The sequence below is a fragment of the Pituophis catenifer genome, unplaced genomic scaffold, assembly GCF_029215685.1.
Source record: "Pituophis catenifer annectens isolate HBS135680 unplaced genomic scaffold, rPitCat1.0.hap2 SCAF_3, whole genome shotgun sequence".
In the NCBI taxonomy this organism is placed as follows: domain Eukaryota; kingdom Metazoa; phylum Chordata; class Lepidosauria; order Squamata; family Colubridae; genus Pituophis; species Pituophis catenifer.
Window position 1 is genome coordinate 1360859 of NW_027256883.1, and position 14113 is coordinate 1374971.

Sequence of the window (14113 nt, forward strand, 5' to 3'; positions counted from 1 at the left end):
TCTCGATGGAGGAAGCCCCTGGCCGAAGGAGGGGAGGAGGGGGCGCCTTGGGACGAGCCACTTAACATGGCAACAGAGATTCTGCGTTCTGAGCTGGGGGCCCCTGTGCAAGGGAAGGAAGGGGAGGGGCTCCTGGGGAGGGGGCTGTTCCTTCCCGCTCTCCTTGTCTGTCTCAGGTCTTGGCTGAAGTCCAGTCCTGGGATCTGCCGCCCCTCCTGGAGAGATACCGCAAGGCCTGCCAGACCCTGGCCGCGGGTAAGCACCCAGCCTTCCTCTGCACGGCGCTCTCTCTTCATCATCATCATCATCATCATCTTTTAATGATAATCCCTTGTGACGTGGAGTGAGGGCAACTGAATGGAGCTAGCAGAGTGTTTTACTGGCCGGATGCCTTTCCTGTTGCCAATGCAGAGTTTTGTTCGGCAGATATATTCTCATGGTGCCCAGAGAGAGAACTATCTGCCTCTACCTAGGTTCGAACTCACAGCCTCCTGATTGTGAGTTGAGAACTCCACCTCTAGGCCACCGCACCACTCTGCACGGCGCTCTCTCTTGATATATTTATTCCTGTCAGGAGCATCCATATTAAAATGTTATGCACAGTTGTGAGTACAAACCTCGGAACACAACAGTTTTAAAAGCTTAGTTTAGGCAGCACGTGCCCAGGAGCACAGTGTGAGCATGTCTGAACGGTCACAAAACAGATGGTCTTAAGTCAAGGACTCCCTGTATGGAATACAGCTCAAATGTTGCTTCCTCACGTATAAGCATGGCTCGTCTTGTGTTCGTTCTGGGCTCCAGGATTAACCCAGGTGACCCTCCGAGGCTAGAGAAGATTGGCCGATATATCAGTTGTGAGAACATTATGGTTGGATGGGCCTTTTAAAAGATTTGTGTTAGAAGTCAGAGCCTTGGTGCTCTCCGAGCTCAGTCGTTTCTTCACAGACATTTCATTACCAAACTAGGTAACAGCTTCCAAGCACAAATGATGGGATCTAGTTGGTTAAGGAAATGTCTGCAAGAAAACAACCGAGTTCAGATAGCACCAAGGACCTCACAGACAACGGCTTCCTTCTTCTTCTTCTTCTTCTTCTTCTTCTTCTTCTTCTTCTTCTTCTTCTTCTTCTTCTTCTTCTTCTTCTTCTTCTTCTTCTTCTTCTTCTTCTTCTTCTCCTTCTCCTTCTCCTCCTCCTCCTCCTCCTCCTCTTCTTCTTTTCTTCTTCTTCTTCTTCCTCTTCCTCTTCCTCCTCCCCCCTCATTCCCTTCTAGCACTGATGACGTTGCTTGGTTTGGCATGAAAACCATCCAGCTCAGAGAACATCCAGGACCCCACAGTCTTCCCCCTCCTCCTCGCCACAAACCCTCCTCCCTTCTAACACGGATAATGTTCCCTAGCTGGGTCATGAAACGTCTGCATGAAAACCACCACGCTCAGGGAGCACCAGGGGCTCCTCAGTCCAACCTTGAGCTACACATATTCTCCTCCATCGGTACTAAAAGCGCCTTTTACAAGACCTATTGCAAATCCTCCCCTGCACTTCCAACCCCTCCTCCGTTCAGTGAAACTCCTCCGTGATCAGACCGTGGCTTGGTTTGCAAGTCACATTAAGCTGTGGTTTAATGGGGGAACAAAATCACAATGAAGCCATGTGGTAGATGCCCATTTTACTCTCTCATGCCTGCTTTTCCTTCCTGCGAGCGGCTCGTCTAACCCGCGTCCATTTCTCCCCCTCCGACCTGCAGGAGAACACCCGTTGCTGGGGAAGCTCTTGGAGCGCCAGGAATCGGCCTCGTCCTTCAGCGTCTCCGGCACGGCTCTTCGCCACCGCCACCTGCGCCCTCTCCTGCGGGCCCTCAAGCTGCAGGCTTCCCTCCGCCAGCTGTGCCTCTCTGGGACTGGGCTGGGGGACGACTCGGCCGAGGAGCTCCAGGCCACGCTGGGGACCATCCCTGGGCTGAAGCGCCTGGATCTCTCGGCCAACCGGCTGGGCCCCGACGGGCTGCAGAAGTTGGCTGCGGGCCTCCCCGGCTCATTTACCTTCCAGGTACCGTAGAAGTGGCATGTTCTGCAGGAAGCAAAGCCGAGCCTGCATTTAATTTAAAGGCTTCCATTCATAAATGGTCACCTGGGCTGAGATGCTAAGGAGGGAAAGGAAATCGAGGGAAAAGGTCCATGTAGACTCTCCACCATCCAGGTCACCATTGTCCCACAGGTGCTTCTTTCAAAAGGCCACTGGAGTCTCTTGGAGGTTTTGCCTTGAAGGAGGTTTGCTTCTCATCCAGGAAGATGAAGAGGAATTGAACTGGGGAACTGCAGAAGCTTCTCGGATGAGAAGTCAGAAGCAAAATAAACAAGAAAGTCCGGTGGCCTTTGGGAAGTCAGTACCCTATTTCCTTAACACCTTTGAGAAGATGGATGAATGAGATGGGAGGGAAGGAAGGGAAAAAGGCATGGAAAAGATGGAAAGGAAGGAAGAAGGAAGGGAAGGGAAGGGAAGGGAAGGGAAGGGAAGGGAAGGGAAGGGAAGGGAAGGGAAGGGAAGGGAAGGAAGGAAGACACCGCTGATGATGTTACCTAGTTGGGTCATGAAATGCTTGCAAGAAAACCACCAAGCTCAGAGAGCACCAAAGAGAAGGGAGGGAGGAAGGAAGGAAGAAGGAAGGGAAGGGAAGGGAAGGGAAGGGAAGGAGGAAGGAAGGAAGGAAGGAAGGAAGGAAGGAAGGAAGGAAGGAAGGAAGGAAGACACCGCTGATGATGTTACCTAGTTGGGTCATGAAATGCTTGCAAGAAAACCACCAAGCTCAGAGAGCACCAAAGACCAGGGAGGCAGGAAGGAAGGAAGAAGGAAGGGAAGGGAAGGGAAGGGAAGGGAAGGAAGGAGGAAGGAAGGAAGGAAGGAAGGAAGGAAGGAAGGAAGGAAGGAAGGAAGGAAGACACCGCTGATGATGTTACCTAGTTGGGTCATGAAATGCTTGCAAGAAAACCACCAAGCTCAGAGAGCACCAAAGACCAGGGAGGGAGGAAGGAAGGAAGAAGGAAGGGAAGGGAAGGGAAGGGAAGGAAGGAGGAAGGAAGGAAGGAAGGAAGGAAGGAAGGAAGGAAGGAAGGAAGGAAGGAAGAAAGAAAGAAAGACACCGCTGATGATGTTACCTAGTTGGGTCATGAAATGCTTGCAAGAAAACCACCAAGCTCAGAGAGCACCAAAGACCAGGGAGGGAGGGAGGGAAGGATCACTGATGATGTTACCTAGTTGGGTCATGAAACGTCTGCAAGAAAAACCACCAAGCTCAGAGAGCACCCAGGACATCCAGTCTTCCTCCTCTTCCTCCTCTACCACCATGACTACCATTCCTAAAATCCCACTCCCTTCTAGCATTGATGATGTTACCTAGTTGGGTCATGAAATGTCTGCAAGAAAACTACCAAGCTCAGAGAGGCCCAAGAACCTCACAGTCCTCCTCCTCCTCCTCTACCATCACCACTTCCATTCCTAGCCCCACCTCCCTTCTAGTGCAGATGATGTTCCCTAGTTGGGTCACGAAACGTCTGCAAGAGAACCACAAGCTCAGAGAGCACCAAGGACCCCACAGTTCAACCCCAAGCTACAAAGATTCTATCAGCTACTATTATTAGCTTTCCTGGCAAGTGCTTGGCTGTCCCTTCACCCCCTTTCCTCGTTCCAGAACTTAGAAGAGCTGGATCTCAGCTTGAACCCCTTGGGTGACGGCAGCTCCCAGTCTCTGGCCTCGCTGGTCCAGGCGTGTCCTGTTTTGGGCACCCTTCGACTGCAAGCCTGCGGCCTTGGCACCACCTTCCTGGAGCCTCACTCTCTCCTGCTGGCCAACGCCTTGAAAGGTAGGAAGAAGGGACGGGAGGGGTGTTCAGGGACCCTTCTGGCTACCGAAAGAAAGACAAGGGGTGAAGGGGAGGTCTTCAGAACCCGGGGGTGGGGGTGGGGGTTAGACTTAAAACCAGAAATATTTCTGCCAGAGAAATAGGACAAAGGGAACGCATACTTAATATTACATGTTTTGACAGCAGCGAGAATTGTATCTGCACAACATTGGACAAATGAGGAAACTCCTTCAGATGAAAATATAATTTTAAAAAACATTAGATTGTGTGAAAATGGATAGGTTAACATTAAAGATAAAGGACAAAGAAGATACAGAATATTTTTTAGCTTTGGATTTGTTTTACCAACACCTAGATAATAACGGTAGAAATTAGAAATTGGAAGAACACTGTCATATGCAAGTAAAGAATATTATTATTACTATTATTATGTATATGTAAATTGACTCAGACAATACACTGTTTATTAAGCACTCGTATATGTTAAAGAAAAATGTATAAGTAATTTTAAAAAACAAACCAACCCAAGGGGTTTTGCTTGAGGATCGGGGGACAATGAGCCCCTCCCGAAGCTAAAAAGTCCAGCAATGGTGTGGCTCAAAAGTCCCTTGTTCTCCTACATGTTATTATTATTATTATTATTATTAATCAAATTTCTATACCGCCCTATTCCCGGAGGACTCAGGGCGGTGAACAGCCAAGATAAAACACAGATAATACAAATATTAAAAATCCCTTATTATTATAATCCCTTATTATTATTAAATATTTTGGCCGAATCACAGATTAAAACACCCAATTTATAAAATTAAACGAATTAAAAATTTAAAAGAGGAGAGTTAGGCCAGGCCAGCCTGCTGAAATAAAAAAGTTTTGAGAGCACGATGAAACGTGCGCAGGTCCGGGATCCTCCGTATCTCCGGGGGGAGCTCGTTCCAGATGGTACATGTGTGCTATGTTCTCACCCTCAAACATCTGGAGATGTTCCCCTCCTCCTGTTTCCTGGCAGGAGCCGTGCACCTCAAGAGACTCACTCTGTCCCACAATGCCCTGGGCTCCCGTGGCCTTGGGGTGCTGCTGAAAAGCCTGCCCTTCGAATCGCTGACCCATCTGGAGATGGGCTCCCTGGAACCCAGGGCGGGGGACCGGCCACAGCTGAGGGACGCCGTGGTCAGGTATCTGACGCAGGTTGGTGCTCTCTGATCGCCCGAGGGGGTGGGGGGGCGGCTGTCTGCGCTGTGGAATTTGGGGAATGGAGAGAAGATCAAACACACAGGACCCCCCCCCCCAGACTCAATTCTGAATCTTCTCGGGACAGGAAGGCTGTGTTCTGACCCACCTGGGACTCTCGGGGAATCACCTGGATGACGACGATGTATCAGAGCTAGCAAGGTAAGAAGGCTGCAGTTGCTCAGTTGTGGGTGTGAGGATGCAGAAGAAGGAAGTCTGGAGAAACAAGCAAACCCTGATATTCTTGGCTCAGAGACCCTGAATGGTCGCAGGGACCATCTCCCCAGGCTGTCTTGGGGGCAACTGTTTGGTTCTGCTACGCTTGTAGCCCTCCTCGTTGCCATTCAACAGGGGATGTTCTCTGCGCTTTTGGGTGGGAAAATGAGGGGGGTCAACTTATTTTCCAAAGCCCCTGAGGGCAGGACAAGAAACAATGGATGGAAACTCATCAAGGAGAGAAGGAACCTGGAATTGAGGAGAAACTTCCTGACAGTGAGGACAATTAAATCAGTGGAACTGCTTGCCACCGGAAGTTGTGGGTGCTCCAACACTGGAGGCTTTTAAGAAGAGATTGGATAGTCACTTATCTGAAATGTAGAGGGTCTCCTGCTTGACTAGGGGGCTGGACTAAAAGACCTCCAAGGTCCCTTCCAGCTCTATTCTATTCTATTCTATTCTATTCTATTCTATTCTATTCTATTCTATTCTATTCTATTCTATTCTATTCTATTCTATTCTATTTCTATTCTTTTCTTTTCTATTTCTATTTCTATTCTATTCTATTCTATTCTCCATTCTATTATTTCTATTTCTGTCTCTATTACTTCTATTTCTATTTCTACTCTATTCTCTACAGCTGGAACCAAAAGCAAGCAAGTCCTCTTAAGTGGAAGGATTGGGGTCTCCTTCCCAGTGGGGCTGGACTTGTGGTTTCAGGCAGCTCTGCGGACCCCTCCTCTGAGCCAGGCCCTTGTCTGGAATGGTATAGGGCAGTGTTTCTCAACCGTCGGAACTTTAAGACGGGTGGACTTCAACTCCCAGAATTCCCCAGCCTACACAGGGATTCTGGGAATTGAAGTCCACCTGTCTTAAAGTTGGGAAACCCTGGTATAGGGCTTCCTGCCACAGAAGGGGGTTGGACTAGAAGACCTCCAAGGTCCCTTCCGATTCTGGTATTCAGTTAACTCACATCCACCACTCAAGAGGTTGTTCTCTCCACAGGAGCCTCCTCGCTTGCCTGTCCTTAGTCTCGCTGGACCTGTCGGCAAACCCCGCCATCGGCATCCTTGGTCTCCGGACTCTGCTGGTCACCCTGGAGGAGCGGAAGCGGGGACTCCAGTTCCTTAGCCTGGCTGGTGAGCTCACTAGGGGTTTCTGCAGCCGTTGCCCCCCGAACCAGGGCATCCTGTCACTCTGCCCTATAGCTAAGTAGTGTAACACAATGGGTATCTCCAGCCTCTATCTACTCTGAGAAGCCTTTGGTGTTTCCTTGCAGACATTTCATTACCATATTAGTTAACACCATCAATGCTGGTAAGGAATGGGGTTTGTTCAAATCCCGTTCCTTACAAGCACTGATGGCATTACCTAGTTTGGTAATGAAACTTCTGCAAGAAAATAACCAAGGCTCAGAGAGCACCCAGGACCCATTTCAACCCTGAGCTACAAATATTCTTTTATTTGTGTCCATCCTTCACAAAAAGGAAGGAATAGGTCGGCCTGCTCTTTCACAGCCCAGGTCCCAAATTCACTTCCTTCTAGGAAGGATCCAAAGGAAATCATACAAATGTAATGAACAGATTCAGATCCATTTTTCCTCCGTTGCCAGTTGGCTTCTGGAGTTGCTCCACAATGGAGTAAGGATGCCACTGAAAGAAACTGGGCAACACTTTACAAGTTTCCCATTTCTATCTGCTGTTCATTTCAACAGTTTTATTTGTCTCTCCAATGTTTTAATTACATGTTTCAACTTCCTGTGCTCAAGTGTTTTCCTGTTTGTAATTATTTTATTGTCCTATTTATGGCATTGCCCATTGCTCACCTCGCTCGATAGTGAGACGGGCGATATATAAGAATATAAATAAATAAATTGAAGCTCCCTTTGCTGCTGAACGGGGAGAGCGGTGCCTGGGCTCGAGACAGGAGAAGCTGAGTTGCCACTAACAGGCTTCCTCTCCCTCCCATTTTCCTTAGGCTGTTCTGTCCGTGGACCCCTGGAGACCGTCACGTGGACCAAGCTCTCCTCCCTGGTGGGTCAGCTGCAACTCTGCAGCCGGCAGCTAAGCAGGAGCGATCAGCGGGATGTGGCCGAGCTCTGGCACAGCCCGGCTAACACTTCCCTTCGTTCTGTCACCCGTCACCACAAACTTTTCTGCCAGAGTCTCTAGCAGAGGCAGTTTCTGAAGAGGTTGGGAGGTCGGTCGGTCGATGGAGGATCGAGGAGTCGGGGACACGAGTGGCTGCGTGCCCCATCCCAGGACAGATGAATCTCAGTGGAAAGAGTGGAATAGCTCAGCTGACTCCAGAGGAGATCCCGAGTTGTAGACGGGCTGTGGGTGACCGCCAACCTGGCTTGTGGAACTGAGAATTTTGGTGCCTGCAGAGAAAATTTGGGTGGGAGACAAAGTACCTCCTCCCTTCCGTGGACAAAGCCGCCGTTTTTAACTAACCATTCTTATCCTTCTGTCCTCCTGCGTCCAACTGTCCCGTATTTATTGAATGGCTCTGCTTCTCTGGCAGGGGATGCAAGTAGAGCTGGGGAAGGCTGCAGGCCCACCCCTCCACTTCTTTGCAGGGGGAGGGAGGGAGGGGATACTTTATTTGTAACCTTGAGACGAGGAAGAGGGATGGTAAACAATCTCTTGAATAAATCCAATATATGCCAGGTTTAATTGTAGAAAGATTTTATTTGCTTCAGACCCACAAAATTTTGCCTCTCTGAGGCGAAAGCAAAACCCAAATAAATACACGTAACCCCTCCCCCAAAATATGCTACTGTTCCCCAATTCAAGGCTGCGAAAGGAGGGGCTGGTCCACTGCCCCCCCACACCCACCCCCAGAGTGAAAATAACTGCAATGCGGCCCACGCAACGAGAGGAGTCCCCAAGGCTTCTCTCTCCAACGGAAGGGGAAACGGGAGCCTTGGCGTTCAGGCGCCCGGCAGCCTTTGGAAACCGGGTGTGTCCGCGTAGTGGAGCCCTGAGGGCCCCCGTTGCATCTTCCCCTCTTGAGGGACGGGCACCTCCGGCCTGGCCGCTCTCGGCCTCACGAGTGCAGGAAGCGGTTGAAGGCGTTGTAGGCCGACTCCAGGTCGAAGAGCATTTGGCGGACCTGAGAATCATCCAGCTCGTCGGAAGCCGACATGCCGCTCAGGGTCTGCAGCCTAGAGAGAAACAGATCTCGGTCACAGGAGGAGGGGACCCTGCTTTGCCCACCCCGCCTCTCCTGGAGGAGGAGAAAAGACTAACATTCAGTTAATACTGATGATGTTGTCTAGCTGGGTAATGAAAGGTCTGGGGGAAAAAAAAACCCTGCTCAGAGAACGCCAAGGACCCTGCAGTCATCTCCTCCTCCATGCAGCCAACCTCCTCCCTCTGCACTGATGATGCTACCTAGTTGGGTCATGAAACGTCTGCAAGGAGACCACCCGGCTGGAAGAGCACTGAGGGTTACCCACAAGGAGATAAGAAACGGCTTTCGTTTCTGCACCTCCTGGGGCTTTGCTCGGTCCCACCTCTGCAGCCCCACCTCCCCCTCCAACAGGATACAGGGGCAGAAGCTGGCAAGGGTGCCCTCCGCACAAGTCTATTCCCCCAGGGAAGAGCTCACCATTGGCTCACTTTCTGCCGCCCCTCAAAATCCGGGGGCAAATGGCTCATGCGGTTCATGGTTTCCATCAACTCCCGCAGGTCTGGCTGGATCTGGGGAGGCAGAAGCAAAGAAGGCAGTCAGTCGTTTTCCTTGCTCCGTTTCTATTATTTCTTTGAGAGGGAGGGAGGAAGATGGATGGATATTGGAGGGAGGGAGGGTGAGAGCCTTGAACCTGTGCAGAGATAACACTTTGCCGGCTACCTCCTGTTTGCCATCCTATCCCTGAATGTGGCTTCAGCGCAAGTGAGCCGCAGTTGGTTCAGAGGCCCCCCCCACTCCCCCCCCGAGGCCACCTGTGTGACCAAGAGCCCCTCTCCCTTTGCTCACCTCATCCATGGCCCGAATCTCCAAGCGCAGCTTGTCCATCACAGTGATGAAGAGCTGGGAGAGAGAGAGAGAGAAAGCCAACCAGCCCCGGTCAGAGAGCACGCCGGAGGCACCCTGCAGAAAGTGGCCCCCAGGTCCGTCATGGGCCTCCCCCCTGCCAGCCCCCAAACCTACCGACACGATGTCTGCGATGCAACGGTTCAGGTTGCCCTTGTCGTCCTTGATGGTGATGGGCCGGTCCTCCTTGATCCTCTCCATGGCCAGTGGGCAGTCCAGCTGGGAGGGGAAAGGCGGCCACTTAAATAGAGATCCCCCCCCCTTCAAAAGGGCCTCCCCCCCCCTTCCTCTGCCACCAGACGGAGCACAGATGGCTCAGACGCTCCTGGTGCAACCACCCCCAAATCGGATTTCTTACCCGGAACCTGCGGCAGAAGTCATCGATGGAGTTGATCTCCAGTCCCTGCACCTGCTTGAAGGCGGCCTTGTACTGGACCAGGAGGCGGGAGCAGGCGGCCGTGTACCTGGAAGGAAGGGCCGGAGTCCACAAGTGAGCGGAGGGGATGTAAGGTGAAGCTTTGCCCTGTCTGGTAGTGTTTGATTCGAAGGGACGATGCTTGTCTCCGTTTCTTAGTCGAGGAAGCCAGCATTGTCTGAAGGCAATTTCCATGATCGAGGGGCCAGCATGGCTAAACACTGAGGCACACAGAACGCTGTTCCCACCAAAGTGGTGCCTATTTATCTACTCGCAGTGGCATGCTTTCAAACTGCTAGGTGGGCAGGAGCTGAGGAGAGGATGGGAGCTCAACCATCACACGGTGCTCAGGTCTCGAACCCAGGCTGGCAGCTTTAACTGCTGAGCCATCATGCCATTCCTTTCGGCAAAGAGGATGGGTCTTTTATTCATTTAAAACATCGATTACAGCTGCCCATCTTTCAGTTAATTCTGGGCAGTTCCCAATTCAAGTTTCAAAAACAAAATCACTTTAAAATTTTTAGAATTTTACAACCAGTTAAACAAAATACTATTTATTTGTATCTATAGTCTTGTGCCTCCTTGGCAGTGCCTGACTAAGTTTGTATAGGTAGTCCTCGACTTATAATTGTTCGTTTAGTGGCTGTTTGAAATTACGCCATTCTAAAAAAAAGATTTATCATCATTTTTCGCACTTAGAACCATCATAGCAGCCCCAGGGTCATAAGATCAAAATTTGGATGCTTTATAATCACCACGTAAGCCCTCCGCTTACAAGTTCGTTTAGTGATTGTCCAAAGTTACATCTTCACTGAAAAAAAGCGACTTATGACCATGTTTCACACTTACGACCATTGCAGCCTCCCCATGGTCACCTGATCAAAATTCAGACAGCAACTGACTCATATTTATGACAGTCGCAGTGTCCCGGGGTCATGTGATTCCCTTTTGTGACCTTCTGACAAGTCAACGGGGAAGCCGGATTCACTTAACAACCGTGTGACTAACTAGACAACTGCAGTTGATTCACTGAATAACTGTGGCATGAAAGGTCGTAAAATGGGGCAAAATCCATGTAACAAATGTCTCACTTAGCAACAGAAACGCTGAGCTCAATTGTGGTCATAAGTCGAGGACTACCTGTATTGCTGCAGATGGAACAGACAAGAATCCATCCAGGGTGCTGGAAGTATAAATGGTCCATAAAAAAGGGAGAAAATTGTTAATTTGCCTGTTTCCAAGTGCCCTGAGCTGTTGGATGAATATCAAAGACAGATCGCCCATCACATCCCACCCTGATCTCTGGAAGCCTCCAACCAAGGAGGACAGGATCACCGCCTGGCCCTTCACTTCAGAACTTTTTCTCTGAGCAACGGACCTCTTCTCTCCATCTTTCTTTTTCTTTCTTTCTTTCTTTCTTTCTTTCTTTCTTTCTTTCTTTCTTTCTTTCTTTCTTTCTTTCTTTCTTTCTTTCTTCTTTCTTTCTTTCTTCTCTCTCTCTCTCTCTCTCTCTCTCTCTCTCCCTCCCTCCCTCCCTTCCCTTCCCTTCCCTTCCCTTCCCTTCCCTTCCCTTCCCTTCCTTCCACCTCCATATATTATGGTCTAGGGTCGCCTGCCTGAGCAGGGGGGAGGGGGGGTTGGACTAGAAGACCTCCAAGGTCCCATCCGACTCTGCCCTTCTGTTACACTCGCCGTGAGGCCTTCGCACTTACTCATTGGGGTTGACACAGTCCTTGATGTAGGCCTTCTCCAGGGCCTGCATGGTCTTCACCACAGCAAACAGCTCAGCCATGTTGTCGTACCTGAAACCAAGAGGAGCAAATTGGGACCATTTTGGCTCTGCGAGGTTTGGCCTTCCAAAGTGGGACAGAGGCCCCTCCTTCGGCTGCTCTGCCCGCAGGATGCTGCCCCTCCCTGCCCCTCCCCCAGTTGCAAACATTGTGGCCAAATTAATTGCAGGCAGCCCTTTGACCTCCAGTGGCTTCCCATTCGGAGATGCCTACAAATCTGTGTAGAGCAGGAGTCTAAGACTGAATTTCCCAGCCAGCATGTGCTGTCTGGGGAATTCTGGGAACTGAAGTCCACAAAGTGGCCATCATGGTTAGAGCCTTCTGGCACAGGGGATCACTTCTGGAGGGGACCCAGAGTTACTGGATGGCAGGATGGGTGGCATCTCAAGTTAATAAGTAGAAAAAGAAAGAAAGAAAGAAAGAAAGAAAGAAAGAAAGAAAGAAAGAAAGAAAGAAAGAAAGAAAGAAAGAAAGAAAGAAAGAAAGAAAGAAAGAAAGAAAGAAAGAAAGAAAGAAAGAAAGAAAGAATAGCAGTGGCACTTAGACTTATATAGTGCTCCACAGCCCTCTCTAAGAGGTTTACAGAGTCAGCAACAATCCGGGCCCTCATTTTACTGAGGAAGGAAGAAAATGTAAATGAATGAAAGAAAATATATAAGAAAGGAAGGGAGGGAGGGAGAAAGAGAAAGAAAAAGAGAGAAAAAGAAAGAAAGGGAAAGAGAGAAAGAAAGAAAGGGAGGAAGGTAAGGAAGGAGGGAGACAGGGAGGGAGAAATTGATAAAGAGAAAGAAAGAGAGAGAGAGAGAAAAGAAAGGAAAGAGAAAGAAAGGAAAGAGAGGGAAGGAGGAGGGAGACAGGGAGGGAGGAAGAGAGAGAGAGAGAGAGAGAGAAAAGGAAAGAGAAAGAAAGAAAAAAAGAAAGGAAAGAGAGGGAGGAAGGTAAGAAAGGAGGGAGACAGGGAGGGAGAAAGAGATAAAGAGAAAGAAAGAGAAAAAGGAAAGAAAAAGAAAGAAAAAAGAAAGAAAAGAGAAAGAAAAGAAAGAGGGAAGGGAGGAAGAAGGGAGACAGGGAGGGAGAAATTGATAAAGAGAAAGAAAGAGAGAGAGAGAAAAGAAAGGAAAGAGAAAGAGAAGAAAGAGGGAAGGAGGAAGGAGACAGGGAGGGAGTAAGAGATAAAGACAGAGAAAGAGAGAAAGAGAAAGGAAAGAGAAAGAAAGAAAAGGAGAGAAAGGAAAGAGAGGGAAGGAAAGAAGGAGACAGGGAGGGAGAAAGAGATAAAGAGAAAGAGAGAAAAAGAAAGGAAAGAAAAAGAAAAAGAGAAAGAGAAAGAAAGAGAAAAAGAAAGAAAGAGAGGAAGGAAGGAAGGATATAAATGTAAATACAAGAGAAAAAAGGAAAGATAAATATAAAGGAGAAAGACTCACTTCTCTCGTTCTCGGGCGTTTTTGTACAGCTTTACTTCCTGCAAGGAAAGTTAAGTTGAGGCTTCCACCCCACAACCTGCCCAGGCTCAGGGGGGGGAGGGGCTACAGGAGACCCCCCCCCACATAAAGCAGCTGGCAGCCCTGACACGGCCGGCCTTGAGTAGAGGGGGGGGGACAGGAGACCCCCACACACACACACAGCCCCCCCCTCCCCTCCCCTCCCCCGACTTGCCTCGTAGAGTTCCGGCTTGTTCCCGGGGGCTGAAAGCGGAAGGAGAGGAGAGGTGAGGGTCGCCCCAGAGCCTCGCCCAGCTCCCCCCTCCCATCTCCCCCCCCTCCCCGCGGCCTCACCTCCCATCCCGGCGTTGGCGGGGATCCCGTGGAACATCCTCCCTGCTCGGCCGATCGGCTGGCCGGGTCTGCCGCTTCCCTACTTCCGCCTCCTCCTCCTCCTCCTCCGCTCGGCGCTCGATTGGACAAGGCGGGAGCTGCGCGCGCACCTCGGCCCGAGAGCTACGAAACGGAAGAGCGGCGTGAGAGCTTCCGGGTTTCTTTCTTTTCCCCCCCTTCCTCCTCCGGCGGATAATGCCCCGCCCCTCTTGCGACGCTGCGTGGAATGAAGAGCCCCCCCCCCACACGCCACGCCGCGAACACGGGACAAGCTGAGGCAACCCGGCCCCCACCGCTCTCGAGAAGGGCTCGGCTGCTATTTGGGGCCCCGCTGCCCGCAAGGCCAAGCCGGAAACGGCGGGCGAGGAAAGCGAGAGGAGGCGCGGAGGCCGAAGGAAAAAGCGGAGCCGCGTTTTCACTTCCCAGGGTGGGAGAAAAGCGGGGCCGGCTCTGACGGACAACACCGGGGGGAGGGGAGGGGAGAACGGCTGGTCTCCTACCCTCCCGTGGATCTCCGGCAGGTAGCCACGCCCACTTCCGGTTCTGCTACCATAGACGCTGGGAGGGGAGGGTAGAGCGGTCGGCTTCCGGATGCTTGGCGCGGTGCATGTTGGGAAAGCGCGGGCTTTTCGTGAGGCGAATTGAGGAGAGCGTCGAGGCCTCGTTTCCCGCGCGTTTTTGCTGCCTTCTCCGAGGAGGCTCCGTGGGCTGCCGGAGCCCTCGGGGAAGGGCCGAGAGTGGCCTGGGCCGGCCT

The 14113-nt window shown here is 50.8% G+C and overlaps 2 protein-coding genes across 3 annotated transcripts in view; one reads left to right on the top strand and one right to left on the bottom strand.

Moving 5' to 3' along the window:
- Nucleotides 1–7473, top strand: part of TONSL (tonsoku like, DNA repair protein) — a 33101-nt gene extending 25628 nt beyond the window's left edge. The window contains exons 20-26 of the mRNA XM_070940176.1: nt 177–255; nt 1744–2045; nt 3685–3856; nt 4866–5044; nt 5175–5248; nt 6308–6441; nt 7280–7473. Of these exons, the coding sequence (XP_070796277.1) occupies nt 177–255; nt 1744–2045; nt 3685–3856; nt 4866–5044; nt 5175–5248; nt 6308–6441; nt 7280–7473 (1134 nt within the window). The remainder of the gene's footprint in view (nt 1–176; nt 256–1743; nt 2046–3684; nt 3857–4865; nt 5045–5174; nt 5249–6307; nt 6442–7279) is intronic.
- A 499-nt stretch (nt 7474–7972) lies between these two features.
- VPS28 (VPS28 subunit of ESCRT-I) lies at nt 7973–13907 on the bottom strand. 2 transcript variants are annotated; one of them, XM_070940217.1, is made up of 10 exons: nt 13860–13907; nt 13321–13482; nt 13202–13230; nt 12970–13007; nt 11468–11557; nt 9699–9804; nt 9458–9559; nt 9284–9337; nt 8915–9006; nt 7973–8468 (listed from the first exon to the last, which is right to left on the bottom strand). In XM_070940217.1, the coding sequence occupies exons 2-10, from the start codon at nt 13355–13357 to the stop codon at nt 8351–8353; spliced, it is 666 nt and encodes a 221-aa protein (XP_070796318.1). In that variant the 5' UTR covers nt 13358–13482; nt 13860–13907; the 3' UTR covers nt 7973–8350. The 2 variants fall into 2 exon arrangements, with proteins under 2 accessions (XP_070796318.1, XP_070796319.1); XM_070940218.1 differs by lacking the exon at nt 13860–13907 and having other exon boundaries at nt 13321–13534.
- Between the last annotated feature and the right edge of the window lie 206 nt (nt 13908–14113).

What these genes read in the sequence shown, in the direction of transcription:
- VPS28 (XM_070940217.1), bottom strand. Translation starts at nt 13,357, where the DNA reads ATGTTCCACGGGATCCCCGCCAACGCCGGGATGGGAG. An exon ending in CGCCAACGCCGGGATGGGAG is followed by an intron (nt 13,231 to 13,320) that starts GTGAGGCCGCGG and finishes TTCCGCTTTCAG; the next exon opens with CCCCCGGGAACAAGCCGGAA. An exon ending in GCATCGCAGACATCGTGTCG is followed by an intron (nt 9,338 to 9,457) that starts GTAGGTTTGGGG and finishes TCTCTCTCCCAG; the next exon opens with CTCTTCATCACTGTGATGGA.